The 22,404-nt window shown below is 31.6% G+C and overlaps 2 protein-coding genes across 9 annotated transcripts in view; one reads left to right on the forward strand and one right to left on the reverse strand.

Annotated features, from left to right (window-relative positions):
- Window positions 1-1,772, reverse strand: part of LOC143072898 (mitotic apparatus protein p62-like) — a 40,051-nt gene extending 38,279 nt beyond the window's left edge. For all 4 annotated transcript variants that reach the window (XM_076248050.1, XM_076248048.1, XM_076248049.1 and 1 more), the window contains exon 1: window positions 1,613-1,772. In XM_076248050.1, the coding sequence (XP_076104165.1) occupies window positions 1,613-1,664 (52 nt within the window). In that variant the 5' untranslated portion in view covers window positions 1,665-1,772. The remainder of the gene's footprint in view (window positions 1-1,612) is intronic.
- LOC143072896 (nucleotide exchange factor SIL1-like) lies at window positions 1,397-21,045 on the forward strand. 5 transcript variants are annotated; one of them, XM_076248046.1, is made up of 10 exons: window positions 1,397-1,415; window positions 3,672-3,823; window positions 4,415-4,510; window positions 5,149-5,265; window positions 14,635-14,732; window positions 15,416-15,604; window positions 15,991-16,112; window positions 16,539-16,800; window positions 17,450-17,505; window positions 20,607-21,045. In XM_076248046.1, exons 2-10 carry the CDS (start codon window positions 3,679-3,681, stop codon window positions 20,896-20,898), a joined length of 1,377 nt encoding a protein of 458 aa, XP_076104161.1. In that variant the 5' UTR covers window positions 1,397-1,415; window positions 3,672-3,678; the 3' UTR covers window positions 20,899-21,045. The 5 variants fall into 5 exon arrangements, with proteins under 5 accessions (XP_076104161.1, XP_076104159.1, XP_076104157.1 ...); XM_076248044.1 differs by lacking the exon at window positions 1,397-1,415 and adding an exon at window positions 1,934-2,076; XM_076248042.1 differs by lacking the exon at window positions 1,397-1,415 and adding an exon at window positions 2,089-2,313.
- Window positions 21,046-22,404: the final 1,359 nt, after the last annotated feature.

Here is a 22,404-nt window from a genome sequence, read left to right on the forward strand (position 1 = left end):
AAAATCTAAATACACTTTTAGATGTGGCATATATCAAAGAAACCCACATATTCAATATTTTATAAAATCAAAAATTAATTTTGGACCCTTTTTACCTCAATGTGGACCAATTTGATAACAGGGCCTATTGAACAATAAACACTAGCACATCATAGAAATACAAGTCAGTAATCTATGTTTAAAATTTTAGAATTAAATTTAATTGTTTTTATTTTATTAAAAGTTGTATATATATCAATGCAAGTGTGTAACTATGTGTTGATGCTATTTATATTAGATAGGTCTGTTCGATTGGATATATAAAGTATGCGGGTTGAATTTCATGCAGGAGTGGTTTGATAGTGGTTAAAGTCATTCGAGTCATTGCATTCAAGTGTTCTATAGGCTCTTTTCCAAATAAATAATTGTAAAAATAATTATTTACAGGTTGATAGTTTTGTATTTGAGGTTAATCATAACCTTTTGGCTAATATGGCCGTAATTACACCACAAATTTTACAGACAAACCTATGCACCTGCAAAAGTTTTAAGGGATGGCAGGAACTAGATATATAAATTTAAAATGCATTTTATGTTTTAGAAAATTATAAACATGACTAGATTTTGCTATCCAGTTTTTTTTGCTGCTGCAGATGCCAAAATAAACTAAGTTGGGAAAGAGGTTTGAGAATCTCCCCTAAATGGACATAAATATCTGCAGACAATAGGTGATTTAAACTGTAACTGAGTGGGCCGTATCAAATGAAACTCAGGTGTTTGTTTATTTTGCTTTCTTTTGCAGACTGGAAAAAACTGGACATCAAAATCCAGGAAAGTTTTTAATTTTCTGAAACGTATACTATATATAACTTTTATACATCTAGTTCCTGTCATGCCTTAAAACTTTCCTAGATATACAGTTTGTCTGTACTCATAGTAAAATTTGAGGTGTAAATATTTTTCAATTCCTTATGATGAACCTTAATTGATAAATGTTTTATGTACAAATGAGGTTTCGAATAGAACATAATACAAATGTATTTAAGTATGGATATTTTACAAAAAAAAGCTTGGGTTTTATTTGCCACAAAATCTTCTTTTTTTTTTATTAAATCAATGAAACAATAGATAATGTTTTGCATGAAATTTCACCTTGGTATATGTACAAAATGGCCCATCCCTATTATTCATCATCTTTGCGGTTTTGATACTATTGCATTTTCAAAATTTTGTAATTTTAATTGCTACATGGTTATATAAACCTTATTACAATAATGAATATTGTGTGACCAAGGTGAACTGGATTCGGTACACACAAAGTACATGGGACACAGGCACTTGTTTCTATCCATAGGAAGGTCGAATATCCATATAAATGGATAGTCGACCTTCCTATGGATAGAAACAAGTGCCTGCGACATGGGACATAAAATACGGTAACACGACACTTGGAAGAGTTAGAATAAGGATCAGCAAATGATTATTTTAATTGGGAGAGGACAATAAATATAAATTATTTCATGCGGGTTCTAAAAGTTGGTCGATAACATTAGTATGTTCTAATGCATAAAATACTGTAAAATCGTGCATTCAGATGCACTATAATTGTTAGTTTACTATTAAATCATTTTACCCCAAAAGTACTCTCTTGCAGGTTCATTCATCGTGGAGGGTAGTCTGTCCATTTGATGTTATGCCTTGTACTTCTTCTGGCTAAATGCGACAAATGAAATGCTCCAGACTGATACATCATGATTTGCACGTGCAATTAGGGTTTCATGAGGCAATCAAACACGCCTTCAATACACGTGGTTCCGGTTTGTTCTACAATTAGTTCTTTCCTAATTATAGAATTGTCCTACGTTGTAAAATAAAACAACAAACCAGAACTGGTTTATGTCAATTCAATTTGAAAGTGAAACTGAAAGTTTAAACTTAACTCATATTTTGTAAGGCTGTTCACCGTTCACGTCCGTTTATTAAAAACATCCGAACGTAATTATATTTATTCTGAATCCCTGTTTCAATGTATGCTGTTTATTGTTGACTTTTTCAATTAAGGTACCAGAAAGGATATTTGACGAGGTGGATCGAAAGGTAAGTTAAGACGACGTGTTCATCAGAGATGTTGACATGTCATATTAACCTTAATTCAAACATTTCTGATGCAAGATTTCGGTATAAGTTTAATAGAATATTATAAAAGATCCATTCTTAAAATAAACCCACATTATTCAGCGTTTTACGAATTCAAAACTAAGAATTTCACCCAGCAAGCAAGATTTTTCGACACATGTTTCACTCTCGAGGTTTCACTTTATATTTAAATTAAACGTGAGTATATTTAGGATTATTTGTGAGTATTATTTTTTATGCGTTCTAGATACTCTTTCAACTTGTTTTCGAATATTTAGTATGTTATTTGTTAGCAATCATTAATAGTTCTTGTTTAGCATCACATAATTTAATGTCATAATGACCTGAAAAAATTACTGGTGCATATCTGTGACGGGATTGCTTCCCTTAGAAAATGTGGTAGATACTTACTCAGCTGTAAGCGGTTGAGTTAAGGAAGTTCTTCTTTAGCTCAATCTGTTAACATGCTGCCTTGTATTCTCAGAAGTCCCAGGTACGAGCCCCGGTGGACATGCGATTTTGCAAGAAGAATCATGCTCTCTGGTTACATATCCAAGCTGTATCACATGTTGGTTTACTCAATATACTCCCATTCACAGTACATTGGTATTATCAGCAAACCATTACATTAAGGGGTGTGATTTACAGAGACATGCATGACATGTACATGTATAAGTATTATATGTCTCTGGTGTGTATTTGTTTTCATGCTTATGTGTAAATATGTATAATTTATAATGTCGATTTTAAAAGTTCACTACAGCTTGTGTTACTTTGTTGACAATGTTTCATCAATAAATAAAACTTTGTTTTGATTTGATTTTAATTGAAATTGGCTTCAAAGGATACGTATAGGTGATACCGTTGTCCTGGTACTATCAACTGTGAATGGGACAGGATTTAAAAGTAAATTCTATTTTTTAAAAGCTTAAATAATCTTTAGCCTGGGTAGAAATAATTTATGCAAAACATCCATCCTCCTTGACCCTACAATTTAAACAGCTCACTATTAATGAAAAGCAGTTCATAGATGCCATATGGCATATAACACTTTTATGGCAAGAAAAGTTTAATTTGATTTAATTCAGTGGCTTTCTATACGTATGCCCAATCCCTGAATCTTGTGGCTGTGGAAGATATTCTTTATATGGTATGTATATTGTAATAATATTGGTACTTTTGAATCAAGTGTGGTACATGCAGCCATGTCGATTGCAATAGATGAATGGGAAAGGATACAGAATATTATATCTTTTTGAGACAATTTACTAGATGAATCAATATGAGAAGAAAGATTCCTTTAGTCATGTTATAGAGATAAGAGTGTTGTATATAATGAAACTGGTGCTGATTGGCAATCCAATACAGCCTTTCATGGGGAACTGATAATGACCTCTAGATGTCTTATTAGAAGGTGGGTTGATGTCTCATTGATGCTGTTTACCCATACCTCCTTTTGTCCATATTTCAGTCATCTATATTTGCTTACAAGCATGCAGTTACATGTAATAAAATACAAATGTAATAGAAGTTATATATACACAATATATTTTCAGGTAGAAAATGTTTAACGTGGTGAACAGTATTAGAGCATTTAATATAACCAGTTTGGTGTTGTTTTTGATCTGCTGTTATTATATGTGTGTAAGCAGTGAGCATGCACCAGGAGCACTAACTGTTGTCAACAAAGACAATGATGATGATAACGGTAAGACTAAATTAGTCTGTACGTTAAAAAAAAAAATGCCATTTTATATTTTATTTTTACCCTATTCAACAGTTGAGGGAAAGGATATCAATGGGGTAATAATCAGACCACACCATGGCCAAAATGAAAGAGACAACAACATCAAATTATTTTATTAAGAACACTTCGTAGAAATCTAAAGAATAAGCATCATGTACCGCACAAAAAAACTTGAGCTCTTACATTTTTCAAAGTTTTATGGTACAATATATAAGATTTCCTGTGCATTGCATAAATAATTTCCTTTGTAGAACCATATTGTATTATATTATCAGTTATCAGTTTTCTCATTTTATTTCTGATTAAGTCATAATATGTTCAGTATTATAGTATACTTTGATTTACAGAAATACATTTTAGTCTTGCATACAGAATTTGACATAAATTGATGTCAGATTACAAACACTAGTGGAAATATTATTGGCAAGTAAAATATGCAGTGTACATGTCTTATGGGTAACTTCAAAAGATAATTACATTGAAAAATAACAATTCTTTCCTGAATTTTTTTCCTTTCCAATAATGTCATTTTACAAATATTTTCTATTTTAGATGAGGTATCTGTACAAAATGAAGACTCAGAGATCACTAATATAGACCCATTAAATGTGTTTTATCCAGAAAAAGAATGGAAGAAAATACAACCAGGTATGATTATAGAGATGCTTTATTCTTTAAATTGCTGAACAATGATGTATTCACAACAAAATTTTACAGCAACTGTCCCAACACTAATTTTTTGGAAATTTTGTATAGGTTTTCTTTTTGACCTGGTGTACAAACTCTTGTATATGCATACCAGATAGTAATTTGTCAAGTCTGGGTTGATGCCAGATGGGCTTTATGATTCATCTTGAAGGATGTAATATAAAGCAGAAACTATTTATATCTTTTCGTTCAAATAGAATCAGTGAACTAACTATGAAAATTTCTAAATTTTTTTTAGTTTTGATGTTAGTTTAAAAAAAATAGATTCATTGAATTTTGAATCCAGATATAAAATCATTTGAAAACCTGCCTTTTCTTTATTATAACTTTTTATAGTTTAAGTCTCACTCTTAGCAGTAACATATCCAGTACATTGATACATGTATAATGGTACCCTAAGAATATATATTTTCTTAGTTATAACTTCCAGATCATTTGAAAACCTGCCTTTTGTTGATTATAACTTGTTAGCAGTTTTAGTCTCACTCTGGGAAACAGAAAATCCAGTACTTTGGTACAATCATGACAATGGTACCCTGAGAAAATATTTCAAAGTAATCACTTCCAGTTGTTTTCAGGTCAGGCAATTCCTGCAGGTTTACATGTCAGAATGAATATGGAAACTGGATTGAATGAAGCAAAACTAATGGATGGCGATGATGGACACAAGTACTGGAAAAGAGGAGAAAAAGAAGGTAACATTATGTGATGTCAACTGTAGAAATTCAAGCATGTATTGAGGGACATTCTAAAAAGCATGTGAGATATGTTTCTTACTAGAAAAAAATCCTAGATATTTTCTGGTCCGAAAATATTTAGAATGGCTTTAAGGTGGTACCTAACACTACAGGGAGATAACTCTGTAAAATCAGCTAAACGTTTTAATGAAGTTGCGTTGTGAAGGAAATTTTAAGCTTCTCAATGATCAAGATAAGTGTTTGTCAAACTGCTATATAACCAGTGTAATTTTTCTGATAAAATGGTTGGTTCAAATTTTTTGAAATTTTTATGTTTTTGTCAAAGGGTCAAAGTAAATACTTTGTCAAAATTTTATGAAAATTAAACGAGCCAAATCAATTTTAGTGTAGTTGTTGGGTACCACCTTAATTTGTAACATGGAATGCATTTAGCTATGGGTGTCTGCTCTGACTCTAAACAATTTTTTTTTTAATTTTAACACCAAAATTGTATTAAGAGAGTCAAATTCGCATAAATGTCTTCAATGATTCAAAATTAAAAAACAGTGTCAATAATCTCATCATTATAACTCTCAGTCTGGATTTATTTCTTATAAAATGGATACAAGGTAAAATCAACATTAACCAATAACTTACTGATTTAAAAAAAAATAATTTTTGCATGTTAATGTCATAGTTCATGTGATGCTGGGAACTTGTGCAGTCATGGTGCATGTCTTGTTGCTGATTTCTTATTTTCTACTGACAAAGTAGTGCAGATTAATAAGAAAAAGTTTTTTTTCCCAAGTTTATACGCTGTGAAAAAGTACTTTTACAGTAATTAAAGAGTAGTGTTCCTTCATATTATCTTCTTTCTGTAAATTCAGAATTTGTATTTTATTTTTTATTATTGCGAAAAAATTGTGACAGAAAAGATATTGCAAAAATAAATATACTACATTTAACATTCTCATAACATTATTTGCATGCAGCATTTACTGAAATTACAATACCGTCTTTCGGTGTGTATAGTGCGCACCCCTTTGTGGTCCAAGAAACGAGAGAAAAAAAGTTTATTGGTCATATAATACTCCTAGACATTTTCAGAAAAGTTACAGCTCCAAAATTGGCTAACAGGAAGTTTTTTAAATGGACACTAATGTCGGAGAATTCCATACGGAATACGTAATTAATATGAAATTGAAAGTATTCTAACAAATGAATTAGAATTTAATTAGATTGAGATAAATATTTTAAACCAAATTTAATAAATGGTTTGAGTATCAAGGACAAGATCAAATGTCCAAATTATTGTTCTGATTCAAACAATAAAATACATAGGAATCAGTCTAATAATTATAATTAATGTCATTAGTGCTGTAATAAATTGGTAAAATCTCATTTTTTTTATTTTTTGTTTGATGATTCTAGCTGTTAATCCGGATTATCTCACCTCAATCAATGGGTCTAATTGATGTCAAAACAAATCAGTGACAGGTTGACCTTGTTCCTAATTAAATTTGTTTAGGTTACAATTATGGGATTATCATGTTTTCAATCATAATTTTTGTCGAGCCTGCAACTTTTGTTGCAAAAAGCTCGACATAGGGATAGTGATCCGGCGGCGGCGGTGTTAGCTAACTTCTTAAAAGCTTTATATTTTAGAAGGTGGAAGACCTGGATGCTTCATACTTTGTATATAGATGCCTCATGTTACGAAGTTTCCGAAGTCCAATGTCCTTGACCTCATTTTCATGGTTCAGTGACCACTTGAAAAAAAAGTTCAGATTTTTTGTAATGTTGAATTCTCTCTTATTTTAAGTAATAGGATAACTATATTTGATATGTGCGTACCTTGAAAGGTCCTCATGTCTGTCAGACAGTTTTCACTTGACCTCGACCTCATTTCATGGATCAGTGAACAAGGTTAAGTTTTGGTGGTCAAGTCCATATCTCAGATACTACAAGCAATAGGGCTAGTATATTTGGTGTATGGAAGGACTGTAAGGTGTACATGTCCAACTGGCAGGTGTCATCTGACCTTGACCTCATTTTCATGGTTCAGTGGTTATAGTTAAATTTTTGTGTTTTGGTCTGTTTTTCTCATACTATATGCAATAAGTCTACTATATTTGTTGTATGGAATGATTGTAAGGTGTACCTATCTAGCGGGCAGATGTCATGTGACCTTGACCTCATTTTCATGGTTCAATGGTCAAAGTTAAGTTTTTGAGTTTTGGTCTTTTTATCTAATACTATATGCCATAGGTCATCTATATTTGGTGTATGGAAATATTTTATGATCTTTATGTCAGTTCTCAGGTTTTATTTGACCGTGACCTCATTTTCACGGTTCATTGCACAGTGTTAAGTTTTTGTGTTTTGGTCTATTTTTCTTAAACTATAAGTAATAGGTCAACTATGTATGTTGTATAGAAGCATTGTTAGCTGTACATGTCTGCCTGGCATGGTTCATCTGACCTTGACCTCATTTTCAAGGTTCATTGGTCTTTGTTTAGTTATCTTGGTTAATGTTGAGTTTATGTGACAGTTGTATATAGGACTCCCAGTGATATTGTTGTCTTTTTTCAAAACTACCTCTACCGTTTTTTATTGGGAAAAACGATATTTTTTATTGAAATTAGGAAATTTGTATATTTTATTCTAAACACATCTCCGATTTTTTACTGACCTTTGCTGTCTTTTTTGCACTATTTTTTCATGGATATTTTGGTTGTCAGACATTTTGAACCTGAAAGGTACTTTTCGGAGAGGGGAGAGAAACAGAAGCAATGTTGGTACTTAAATGCATTGAAAACCACTTGTGTTACAAGCACCATATTGATTCTGATCAGATAACCGGATCTCAAAAGTGCTTTCTAATATCAAAATAATGACATGAAAACGATATTTACAAACATTACTACCAATGCCATCACTGTTTTGGGAAAAAGTTAAACTTTTTGGGAGGAATTTTAAGCCATTTTTTTTAGTGATTGGGAATTTTCTCTAGGGGAAAAAGCCGAATATCGGCTGTAATTTGAGGTAAACAATATCACTGAGGACTATCAACATAATATCAATGATTAGTATAGAAGGCGAGACATTTCAGCGTGTGCACTCTTGTTTGAATGGTTTTAAACAGTTGTTTAAAAGTTGAAAAGTTACAACGTAAAACCAAATTTTTCCAAATAAATTTTTCATAGAGTAAATCATCACTTTACAATATTAAGTCACATGACTGACCCACATGACTTGTGAGGCCAAAAAAAAATATATGTCTGTTTCCTGTTTCCCGACCCACCCTGACTCAAACCCCCCGACCCTAGATCTTTTTATTCAAATCCGGAAAAAAATCGTTTCCGGTCGGAAAAATTCATTCCCGGTCCGATCCAGATCCGTATTTTACTATGCCCAAACAATCAAAATGGCTGCTCCCAGCACAAATGTGCTACAATTAAGGTTTAAAAAATGTCAGCACTGGGAGGATTATTCAATTAAAGCTTCTTTAAAGGGATTAAATCATTTTGGGGTACAGGACCCTAACCAAATATGACATTTAACCGAAAAAAAAAAAAAAAAAAAAATCCCGACCTACCGATCCTGATTTATTTGCCTTGGAAGCAGGATACAGACGTATATTTTTTTTTGGCCTGATCAATACATTAGAAAAAATGGTTCATCTTTTCAAAACAAGCGTGGTTTATTCAATTTTTATACACTTTTCTTCAACTCTCTATGATGAACACTGATACAAAAACAGTAAGTTATGACAAGGAACACAGAGACTAATTTAATCGACAGCGAAAGCTTTATTGTCTCTTTATTAAGACTGCAAATTTCCGGATTGTAAAACAGATGGTAAAATTTACACGATAAATGTAACAACAAAGATATAAAATGTATTTTATATGAATAAAACATGACAAATCAAGAACAATACGATACATATTACAAATATAACATGTAAAACATAAAAACAATCAAGGTTTTAGCAAAAATATTCCGTACTCTTCACTTTACTTGGAAATTTCTTTGTCGGAGTTTGGACCTGAAATAAAGACTAAGAAATTGTTTGTAGTCATGTATAACACGCCCCCCTCTTACAAGAAACATGACCTAGGGTATAAATGTGCGCGTTATACATACCAAAAGACAGTAATTAATCTCACATTTTTGTCTAGTATAAAAAATAAAAATTAGAAAAAGATGAATGCCAGAATTTTTGAATTTACAGTATACACAGTGATATATCATACTTCCTTTTAGTCCACCATCCAGGTACTTAACTTAACTGAATGTTGATAGGCGGATCCAAGGGGATGGGGGCCCCCTTTTGTGGGAAAAATTTGGTTGATTATATAGGGAATCACTGAATCATGACTTGAGCGGGCCCCCTTTATGAAAAGTTCTGGATCCGCTACTGATGTTATATTCCCTCAGCTACAAGTTAATTTTTTATTCAATTTATCATGTGTAAGTAATCTCCTATTTAGTAAGTGTAGATCTTATAATTATGGATGGCATGTGCATTCACTTGTCTTATTGGTCAGCAAGAATTATTTCCATTAAACATAAAAAATGTTGTCATGTATTCAGCACTGACCTTGTCACAACATTATTTTTTATACCTGTACAAGTTTGCATGTATATACAAAGGGACTAAGGAATGCTTACATACTAACAAAAACAATTTTTATAATGATTTTCGAAAAAACCCACTTGATATAGATAAACTGAAAAAGATTTATATATTTTAGGTAAAAGAAAAACAAAAGTTGTCAAAAGACAATCAGATCTTGCTATAAGAAAGACAAATGTTGCAAAAAGAGAAACTAATATTGCTAAAAGAGAGACAAATATTGCGAAAAGGGAGACAAATATTGCAAAAAGAGATACAAGTCTCCTCGACATTCTCAAACAGAAAGGACGAGATCTGTAGTACTTTAAGACTGGTTGTATATAATTTTTTGGTTTAAAGAGTAGATTTATACAAACAAAACCCTTATGTGGATTGCTTAATAGTTACCAATACTCCAGATTTAATCACTACATTGTTTTTTGAGATATACAAACATTAGTGCATTGAGCACAACATTTCAAAACATTTGCAAACGAAAAATATATATCCTTGTTTTCATATATATTTTGAAAAATATATACTCAAATATTTATTTTATAAAACTGTGTACCTGTATAACCATACTTGTCAAAATAATTGAATTAGATGTGCATGTTGCATGAATCTTGTACATGAATATTATATTTGTTCTACTAAAAATTTCATTGAAGAAATATTTGAAATTGGAGTTATCTTCCCTTGTCCACAATTACAATTATACCTTCACTTTTAATGCTTATACACTGCAATTTTTCATTTTTAGTTTCAATTGCAAAATGAATGCAATTCTTTACCCTTCAGTGCTCACATGCACCTGGTCTTTGATTACAAATTGTTAACTATTTAGTCTCAGATACATTGTATATAACTTAAGCTAGGCTTTAAGCAAGGCTGTAGAAATTATTTTTATATATACATAACATGCATGTTCTATTATTGTCATTAAAAATGTTGTATTGTCATGTTAGTTCTTGCTGAGTTCTACAAAATTGTATAGGGACTGTGGAGCATCTACAAGCATTTCTAATCGAAAATCTTTTTGATAATTCTGTTTTTATACGCCCGTCGTCTTTTAGACGGGACGTATTATGGTATACCGTTGTCCGTCCGTCGTCCACACTTCGGACAATAACTCAAAAACACTTTCACCAATTTCCATGAAACTTAAGTGAATTGTTTATATCTATTGACGTAAGCTCCCTTTCGTTTTTTTTTAATTTCAGATTTTAAGTTTTGGATTTATGGGGCTTTATTCATAAAAAAGGGGGGATTTTCAACACTTCGGACAATAACTCAAAAAGGCTTTCACCAATGTCCATGAAACTTTGGTGAATTGTTTATATCTATTGATGTAAGCTCCCTTTCAATTTTTATAAATTTCAGATTTTAAGTTTTGGATTTATGGGCCTTTATTCATAAAAAAAGGGGGATTTTCAACACTTCGGACAATAACTCAAAAAGGCTTTCACCAATGTCCATGAAACTTTGGTGAATTGTTTATATCTATTGATGTAAGCTCCCTTTCAATTTTTATAAATTTCAGATTTTAAGTTTTGGATTTATGGGGCTTTATTCATAAAAAAAAGGGGGATTTTCAACACTTCGGACAATAACTCAAAAAGGCTTTCACCAATGTCCATGAAACTTTGGTGAATTGTTTATATCTATTGATGTAAGCTCCCTTTCAATTCTTATAAATTTCAGATTTTAAGTTTTGGATTTATGGGGCTTTATTCATAAAAAAAAGGGGGATTTTCAACACTTCGGACAATAACTCAAAAAGGCTTTCACCAATGTCCATGAAACTTTGGTGAATTGTTTATATCTATTGATGTAAGCTCCCTTTTAATTTTTATAAATTTCAGATTTTACATTTCCGTGTTATGAATTTTTATGCTTAAAAAAGGGGGGATTTTCCAATTTTGGGACAATAACTAACACTTTCACAAAATTTTATGCAACTTTGATAAATTGTTTATATCTATTGACATAAGCTCCCTTTCCATTTTTATAAATTTTAGATTTTACGTTTTCTTAAGTAATGAATTTTTATACTTAAAAAAGGGGGATTTTATGAAACTTTGGTGAATATATTAATGTAACATCCCTTTTGATTTGTATATATATTTCTAGTTGATCATATAAATTCATTTAAAGCATAAAAGACAAGTAAAAAGAGCAACGGGCGTATCATGCGCTAAAGCGCAGCCCTTTATTGCATATTGATATTAAAAAAAAGTCTACAGTTAGTAACAATATCACAATGGGTTGTTTTTGATATGTTAGTAAAAGCTCTTTACAAAGCTATGGCAGTACCCTAAAGGCTCAACAGTACAACATAAGTGATGTAGAAGTCAGAGAGGATTACTTAAATATATAGCTAGATTGCTATTTAGAAAACACAATACAATATACGATTATGTGAAGGGCTTAATAAAATGGCATGAACTGTGTAAAATTAGTCCTTCAGCACTATTAACAGAAGCACCAAATTTATGAAGTGATACTTTTTTTTCTGACACTGGGTCAATAGCTCTATTGATGGACTACTACTGAGTGTTCATTAGCTCTGACAGTAGACAGTACCTTGGCTCTCACATGATTATAACATTCCTTTCTTAGATTCTCTGTTAATATTAGAAATTATAAGGAAACAAAGGTTCCAGCTTCCTTGGGCAAAGTTGACCTTAGGTTAGTTTGGTCATATAAATCTTTACTCATTCAAGAACTTTTACATCCTTGGCTTTTAAAATATTGGGTTAGAACATTATTGATTAAGAAAAATCAAGAAAACTGCTTTCAACCTGCCATACTTAAAAAAGAAAATCCATATAAAGATATAAGAAGATGTGGTATAAGTGCCAATGAGACAACTCTCCATACAATTATGGGAGAAATTATAACCTTAAAAAAAAGTATTGACTCACACCACTCAGAAAGCTTCACATTCTCTTTGTAAAGTTTTTGGTGAAAGTAGTTTGCTCTGAAAGGAAACTGGTATCATCAGTTTGAAAATAAGTACATGTACACAGTATATGGAAACTTTTAAATGCCAAATTACAGTGTTGACCCTGATTTCATGGTTCATTAAATCGACTGTGTGAGGGCTTTAAGCTATTCAAGGTCATTAAAAACTCCCCAAAGTTGGTTCCCTAACAACTAAAAAAATTATAGTTCAAGCTTGACATGATGTCCTTCATGTCCTTTGAAGAAATGTGATTGTTCAGGTTTATTTTTATGCCCCACCTACGATAGTAGAGGGGCATTATGTTTTCTGGTCTGTGCCTCTGTTAGTCCATTCGTTCGTCCGTTCGTTCGTCCCGCTTCAGGTTAAAGTTTTTGGTCGAGGTAGTTTTTGATGAAGTTGAAGTCCAATCAATTTGAAACTTAGTACACATGTTCCCTATGATATGATCTTTCTAATTTTAATGTCAAATTAAAGTATTGACCCCAATTTCATGGTCCACTGAACAAAGAAGAAGATAGTGTGAAGCTCAGTTAAAGTTTTTGGTCAAGGTAGTTTTTGATGAAGTTGAAGTCCAATCAACTTGAAACTTAGTACACATGTTAACTATGATATGGTCTTTCTAATTTTAATGCCAAAATTAAAGTATTGACCCCAATTTCACAGTCCAGTGAACATGTAAAATGATAGTGCGAGTGGGGCATCCGTGTACTATGGACACATTCTTGTTATAAGTATATTTCGTTTTCATCAGTATAGGTAAAAATTGACAAAATATTCATGTCAAAATAAAAAAAATTTGCAGTAAAAGGCTACACGATTTAAAACAAATGATACAATATTTACAAGATCTTAGTTTTGGTATTTTTATTTACTTTGGAATTATTTGATTTTATTTCTCAACAGCAAAGGAAATAAATCAGTACATACTGAGATGGATACATGCTTGAAAAATTCCAATAGGTAATTACTCAACTATTATCAGGACAAGTAAATATCAGCGTGCTTCAACTACTTAGGATTTATTATATGTGGTAGAATCTGAATTAAAAATTTTCTATAGGTTTGTAAGCAGTCTTTGTTAAAGCCAGAAAATCTGATTTCCTTTAGACTACAACATGAAAATTGAAATAAACAAACAAAAATAAAAGTATCCACATTAGGAACTAAGCTGTGTAAAAGACCAGTACGCTGACACAAATCTTTACATATAATGGTTAAACTAGATGTTTTAATTTCCTGCAAGGGGCCTCAGTGGCCATGTAATCTAAGCAGTTTTACTATTGTAATCACTAGCCAGTCAACACTGAGGTTGTGAGTTCAAACCCTGCTCATGTAGGTGCATTCTAATCCAATCTTAATTAAATAGGAATGTTTTCTCCAGGCACTCCCACTTCCTCCACTACCATGAAAACAGTTTAAAAGTGACGTTAAAACACCAACCATCAATCAATCAATCATTTCCTGTAATGATTTTGATAGCATATCAGTATGATATGTATATGAATGAAATCAAGAATGGAAATGGGGAGTGTCAAAGAGTGAAAAAATAATCAAAAGAAGGCCATTAATTGGTCTTTAAGACAGTGGGATATCCCACACCTGCAGACAAACTTGAGTAGGCCCCTAGACAAAAATTATCTCTTTCTTGTAAAAGGCTGAAATTCTAAGCTAATTTTAACTAGTAGTATGACTATAACTGTATGCATTAAATGGAAATCAATTCAGTAAGGTTTTTATTTTTCTTAAAAAAGTTTACAATTATCATTATAATCTAAGTGGTGATTGGATTTATTTCTAGGCATGGTCAACACTGACAGTAAAGAGTTTACACATGAAGAATTAAAGAGAGCCCTGAAAGAATTCAAAGCAACAAAACATGATGTTCCTAATGAAAAGGTGAGGTTTTTCATTCATCTGTCAATGTTTCTCCAAGAAGCTTCAAACACAATGTTGGCATACAACTTTGGTATGTTGAACTATAACTGAAATTGGAACAAAATAATGCATTTATCTCTTATTTTCTGAAATATTGACTATAGAATTCTGTCAAAATAGATCAACTTTTGTATCTAAAGCACATATAAATCAACAAAAAATATTCTTAAACTAGTCTTAAAATTATCAAATCTACAATTGTTAGTACATGTTCATAGATTTTTCCCTTTTAATGATATAAAAATTGTACTCAAATTTTTCCAAATTCTGACATCCCATTTACTGTAACTTTAATTTAAATTAGTGTTTTGATAATGTTTAATAATGTGGGATTCCTTAATAAAATCTGGACAGGGTCTGGTTAAATCTGCTAGTGGGCCGTTAGAAGACACTATATCACCATATTGCCACAGAAATAACAGTTTCATTGAATTAACCTCAGATTTCCGTGAGCAGAGAGACACTGATTTTCAATTTTTAATGGATGTGCAAAAGGTATCTTTCTTAAGAACAAAATTTTTTCAATGTTAATTAGGGATTTAAAAAAAAGTCATGTCAGATATGGTAAAGGCCATCTATTTCTATATATTCATAAAGACCTCTCAGTAGTTCAAACTTATGTATAACATTTTTTACAATTTTAGAAAGCAGAAGAAATAAAACAAAAATACAGAAGTTATGACGAATTAAAAGAAGATTTTAAGAAGATAAACATGGCGGTCAAGACTGGACAAGAAATTGTTACAGAACTTTTTGATAAACTAAATTCCACAAACATATCAACTGAGTCCAGGGAGACTTTGCTAGAGGATTTAGAATATCATCTACATCAGGTATGCTTTATTGTCATTCATAATATATCATTATCTTATTGCATTACTGATTTCCTGTAATGAGCACATGTATTGAAATCATTTGAATCATAAATCATTGTCAACGAAACAGCAACCAACAAAAAGTTCACCTTAACTGTCTTCAGTGATTGAAACATTCCTAACCAATATTTTTAAAGAGGTTTAGATTTAGTGAATTTTAAAAAAAAATCTTAGTTGATTGTCTATTTGAAATGATATATCAATGATCTTATTTGAACAGCAAATTCATCAATAAACATTTATAGACCATAACTTTGAAAAAAATCTTATGTTTGGACAGGCACCGAAACATGTTGCAGGGGTAAACTGATATAAGATTATTTTCTAATTTACATTTATTTCAGTATGATAATGCTGTTTTGTTTGGGGATTTAGGAGGGATCTCTTTGCTGGTTAAAGGACTTAATCACACAGATACTACACTTAGATCATTGTCTGCATTTGTCCTTGGTTCAGCAATCCAAAAGTAAGTACTCAAAACTGAAAGATTTGCATGTTGAATAAATAAAACATATATTTGAGTTTTTCTAATTTGTCTTGAGTGTCTATTATTGCTGTATTTGAAGAGTAGTGTTAATGCCATGTACTAGTGTTGAAAAAGAAATAAATTTAAACAATTTTAAGGAATATAATTTTCTTCTGCACTGTAGTGTTTGAAGAAAATAAATTATCTCCCCTCTCTAATGTTTCCAGATATTTATAACTATTAACTTACATTATTGTAAGAAAATTAAAAAAAAAAGAATTCCTTTGAAACAAACATCCAAATTAAGTAATGTGTCAGAATATGCAGGTCCCAGGTCATATTCTAGAAAATTCATAGAGATTATTCTCAAATTTTCATTGAATGAATAGTCTATGATAATATTTGGATTTTTTTTGTGTTTTACAGCAATCCTAAAACCAAGATTAATGCTATTGAGTCAGGAGCTTTACACCAGCTGATCAGATCATTGGCTACAGATCCAGAGATTGCAGTGAAAAAGAAAGTGTTGTATGCTATCTCTAGCATTGTCAGACACTTCCCTTTTGCCCAGAAGAAATTCTTTGAACTTGGAGGTTTAAGATCCTTGATGTATTTGTTTGAGGATAAAAAACTCCATAGTTTACAAGTTAAAGTGATCACACTGATGAGTGATCTTTATGAAGAAAGGGTAAATATTACATCAACTATGACTGATCAACAATATTTTCTTTATAAAACTTAATTGGGTCTTATTGGGCCAACCTGATGTATTGATGATGGTTTCTGTTTGTCATCTGTGTTTAAAAACAAGTTTTGAGATAAAGAAGGGTTATTTAAACTCATAAGTTAAAAGGCAAACTGAAATCATGACAAAATATGAGAGAAAGAAAAACAAAACACAACATATAAAACTAACTTATTTAAAAAAATAATCTTTTCAGGAACATAAAGGATTTTTATAATCAAACATGACCAATATATTACTAATTTCAAATAATAACTGGATTAAAATGATTGTTTCTTATGATCTGTTATCTATATGTGCAGTATCAAATTCCAATTGAATATACATGTTGGATGTAATTTTTTTTTTTGTTTGATTCGTTTATTTAAAAAAATAAAAAAAGGAATGTTCAGCATATCAAATGATATTTCTCTTCCTTTATCAAGAAACCAAAAATGTACATACTGAAAATACAATCTTGATATCAAATAACTTTTATCTTATACTTCCCATAATAACATATGAAAACCTATTTTTTGTAGGTACAATCTTATATCAAATAACTTTTATCTTATACTTCCCATAATAACATATGAAAACCTATTTTTTGTAGGTACATTGGCTAGGACATTTAGAACCAACTGAAGAGAAGTACAAACAGTATGAACAGTAAGTTAACATTTTTCTAGCTGTCAGATCAGAATATCTATGTATGAAGCCTATACTAAAAAATATATATTGATATTGTTTAAAGTTAGATTGGATAAATAGATCTTGATAAGATTTCAACAAATCAAAACCATGGATATGTTCTTTTTTTTTATTCAGGAGCGGGAACTGTCAAAATTTAAAAGGCCAAATTAAGATTTTGACCCTAATTCCATGGTTCACTGAACAAGGAATTATGACAGTGCAAACTGTACAGTGTCTTATGGAGATATAGTCTTCTTGTTTTAATTTCTATTGATACATGATATCCCCACTCTGGTAGTTGTGGTTGCAATCACTTTGTTGGTCTGTCCTTCCAACAAATATTTTTTTGTCACACTTTTCTAACTCATTGGCACTCATACCACATCTTATTTATATATACAATGCTTCAGCAGCTTAACAGTGATGAGTTGTAACATTTGAGAATTTTTCAGATCTGTCAGATGCCTTAATCATGTTTGTCTTTTCTTCTTACCAGCACACTTGGTACAATTAAAAACCTGATAATAAATTGTTCAAATAAGGCCTTCGAAAATAGTGGAATAAATTACTTTTGGAGTGTCAAGAACTCGTTGGAAGTACTTGATAAATTGCATGCTTATATTGGTGATTTTGAATCTGTTCAAAGTTTTGATTTTTCTACCCTGTATACCACATTGCCTCACATTCTCATTAAGAAAAAATTCACACACCTAATTAAATGGGCATTCAAAAAATCAGAATGTGAATATATATGTTCAAACTCTTTTAGGTCATTTTTTAGTAGCAATAAACAAAAAAACTATGTTAATTGGACATGCTTTGATACTATATATGCCCTTGAATTTGAATTTTTACTAGATAACATTTTTGTTCGCTTTGGGGATTCCGTATATCGTCAGATTATCGTCACTTATTGCGGACCTGTTTTTGTATTGTTATGAGTTACAATTTATGACAAAAATAAGCAAAGACCCATCGAAACAACATCTGATAAACAAATTTAATAATACTTTTAGATATTTGGATGATATTTTGGCTCTCAATAATGACGACTTCAGTATGTATATTAATGAAATTTATCCTGTTGAACTTACTTTAAATAAAGCTAATACTAACAATGACCACTGCCCTTTTCTCGATCTTGATATTTATATCACTAATGGAAAGCTGAATACATTTTTGTACTAAAATTTATGATAAAAGGGATGATTTTTCATTTCCTATCGTTAATTATCCGTTTTTAGATGGTGACGTTCCCTTGTCACCATCTTACGGTGTTTATATATCTCAACTTGTACGATTCGCTCGTGTATGTAACAATGTTTTAGATTTTAACAAGAGAAATTTATGTATTACTGAAAAATTATTACACCAGGGTTTTCGATATCACAAACTAGTCAAAACATTTACTAAATTTTATCATCGGTATAAAGACATCATTCGTAAATATAGCTCAACATGCAGACTTCTAATACATTCAGGTATTTCACATTTTTTATGGAAATATTCTTTATAAGCACAAAGGTGTCAGTATTCACCTCAGAAACTTACAAAACCTTTGAATAGACTTATTAAGAAGGATATAATTACGATACTGTTGTTAAGTCATTAAAGATTGCATATTTTGGCGTTAATATTGAGTCACTGATAAGGTCTTTGCATCGGAACTAAACACATTTATTCTAAAAACAGTTTTTGGCATGACACGGGTTATGTTCTTCTCATATATGTTATGATGGTATGATACTAAACCCCTAACGGGAAGGATTGTGCCTGATGTTCATATGATGAAATCATAATCTTTCAGTCAGTTTAATTGAAGTCTGGAGCTGGCATGTCAGTTAACTGCTAGTAGTCTGTTGTTATTTATGTATTATTGTCATTTTGTTTATTTTCTTTGGTTACATCTTCTGACATCAGACTCAGACTTCTCTTGAACTGAATTTTAATGTGCGTATTGTTATGCGTTTACTTTTCTACATTGGTTAGAGGTATAGGGGGAGGGTTGAGATCTCACAAACATGTTTAACCCCGCCGCATTTTTGCGCCTGTCCCAAGTCAGGAGCCTCTGGCCTTTGTTAGTCTTGTATTATTTTAATTTTAGTTTCTTGTGTACAATTTGGAAATTAGTATGGCGTTCATTATCACTGGACTAGTATATATTTGTTTAGGGGCCGGCTGAAGGACGCCTCCGGGTGCGGGAATTTCTCGCTACATTGAAGACCTGTTGGTGACCCTCTGCTGTTGTTTTTTATTTGGTCGAGTTGTTGTCTCTTTGACACATTCCCCATTTCCATTCTCAATTTTATTGCTTGTACTTTGAAATTTTCAAGATTTTGAAGAACTTTAAACTTTTCTTCACATTTTTTTTAAAGAAAAAAGGACTACAATAACATCTTTTTGCTTAGTACAATGTACATCAACAGTAATGAGTTGTATTGTTAGATGCACTTTTTTATATGTGAGACACCTAATTAACGTCTTGTTTTTGATTCTTGAAAATATGAGTTGAGATATAATTATCAGGACACATATTATAAGTTATATGGTTCACTACTGACCCAATACGGATCCATAGAGTGTTAGTAAAATCCATAGGAGAAAGGTAGAAGGATTTACTAACCCTTTATGGTTTGTAGGGGGTTAGGAATGAAATGTATAACAAATGTATTGCACACTAAAATTTTCCTGCTGAGTTTTGTAGAAAAATAAACAATGAGATTCAACAACATCAATAGATGATGTTACTACTAACAGTAGATGTGACGTCATGAACCCTATGAAATTTACTAACCTCCTAGGGATCCATAGGGGGTCACATCTTGAAGGCTTTTAACCAATCATAAAGTCACAATTTGCCCATGGTTGGATAATTATTCCTGTTGTGTTAGCTTATCTGCAGTGATGGATTGTTTATTTTTGAGATTGAAATAATTTTAAGTATAAATCATAATGTTTTAAACATTTGATCAAATTTAATGTATTATTGTTGTTCCCGTCTATCTTTGTTCTGGCAGGAATAATCAAATATTTTCAATTTTTTTGTTTTTATCTCATTATGTAATATTTTGTTTTAGAATTCCGCTGAAAGACAGTTTATTAGACCATGGTTTCTGTGATACGATGATGCCATTGTTAGAACTACCAGACCATGACAGTCGAGAGAAGATTGTTTTTGCCATGTTATCTTTATACGACTGTTGTGAAAAGAAATTTCATAATATTGTATCCTATCTTCATAAACTAGAAGATGAATATCTAACTTTGGCAGTCGACGAGGATGAAGGAGATTATTTTCAACAAATTCATAAAAACATTAACTCATTACGACAGCAGTTGTCTGTGGCTTATAAAAAGGATGAATTGTAATGTTTGCTGTTGTGAAGTGTAGATGTTTTGTTTTGTAAATGCAAATTTTGAATGTTAATGAATGTATTCTTTTTTGTATTGTAGAAAATCGTAAATGTGTTGATTTGTAAATGCCTACTTTAAATGATTATAGATATATTCTTTTTATTTTGTATTTTGTTTTTACATATATCATGTATATAACTCAATTATGCAGATGGAGAAAAGTAACATATCCACACAATTGACTATTTTTGTCGAGCCTGCAACTTTTGTTGCAGAAAGCTCGACATAGGGATGGTGATCCGGCGGCGGCGGTGTTAGCTCACTTCTTAAAAGCTATATATTTTAGAAGGTGGAAGACCTGGATGCTTCATATTTTGTATATAGATGCCTCATGTTACGAAGTTTCCGTCAGTCACATGTCCAATGTCCTTGACCTCATTTTCATGGTTTAGTGACCACTTGAAAAAAAAGTTCAAATTTTTTGTAATGTTAAATTCTCTCTTACTGTAAGTAATAGGATAACTATATTTCGTATGTGTGTACCTTGCAAGGTCCTCATGCCCGTCAGACAGTTTTCACTTGACCTCGAACTCATTTCATGGATCAGTGAACAAGGTTAAGTTTTGGTGGTCAAGTCCATATCTCAGATACTATAAGCAATAGGTCTAGTATATTCGGTGTATGGAAGGACTGTAAGGTGTACATGTCCAACTGGCAGGTGTCATCTGACCTTGACCTCATTTTCATGGTTCAGTGGTTATAGTTAAGTTTTTGTGTTTTGGTCTGTTTTTCTCATACTTTATGCAATAGGTTTACTATATTTGTTGTATGGAATGATTGTCAGGTGTACATGTCTAGCGGGCAGATGTCATCTGAACTTGACCTCATTTTCATGGTTCAGTGGTTATAGTTAAGTTTTTGTGTTTTGGTCTGTTTTTCTCATTCTTTATGCAATAGGTTTACTATATTTGTTGTATGGAATGATTGTAAGGTGTACATGTCTAGCGGGCAGATGTCATCTGACCTTGACCTCATTTTCATGGTTCAGTGGTCAAAGTTAAGTTTTTGAGTTTTTGTCTTTTTATCTAATACTGTATGTCATAGGTCAACTATATTTGGTGTATGGAAATATTTTATGATCTATATGTCAGTCGTGCAGGTTTTATTTGACCTTGACCTGGTTTTCACGGTTCATTGCTCAGTGTTAAGTTTTTGTGTTTTGGTCTATTTTCTTAAACTATAAGCAATAGGCTCAACTATATTTGTCATGTTTGTTGTATGGAAGCATTGTTAGCTGTACATGTCTGCCTGGCATATGGTTCAACTGACCTTGACCTCATTTTCATGATTCATGTTAAGTTTATGTGACAGTCGTAATGAAGCTTTATATTTAGGAGTATCAACATAATATCAATGATTAGTAAAGAAGGCGAGACATTTCAGTGTGTGCACTCTTGTGAAATAGAGTCTGGTTTTGAAATGTGGGAGAAGCATATTTTCATTTCCACTGATGAAGAAATG

Source organism: Mytilus galloprovincialis, chromosome 4 (assembly GCF_965363235.1).
Source record: "Mytilus galloprovincialis chromosome 4, xbMytGall1.hap1.1, whole genome shotgun sequence".
Taxonomy (NCBI): Eukaryota; Metazoa; Mollusca; class Bivalvia; order Mytilida; family Mytilidae; genus Mytilus; species Mytilus galloprovincialis.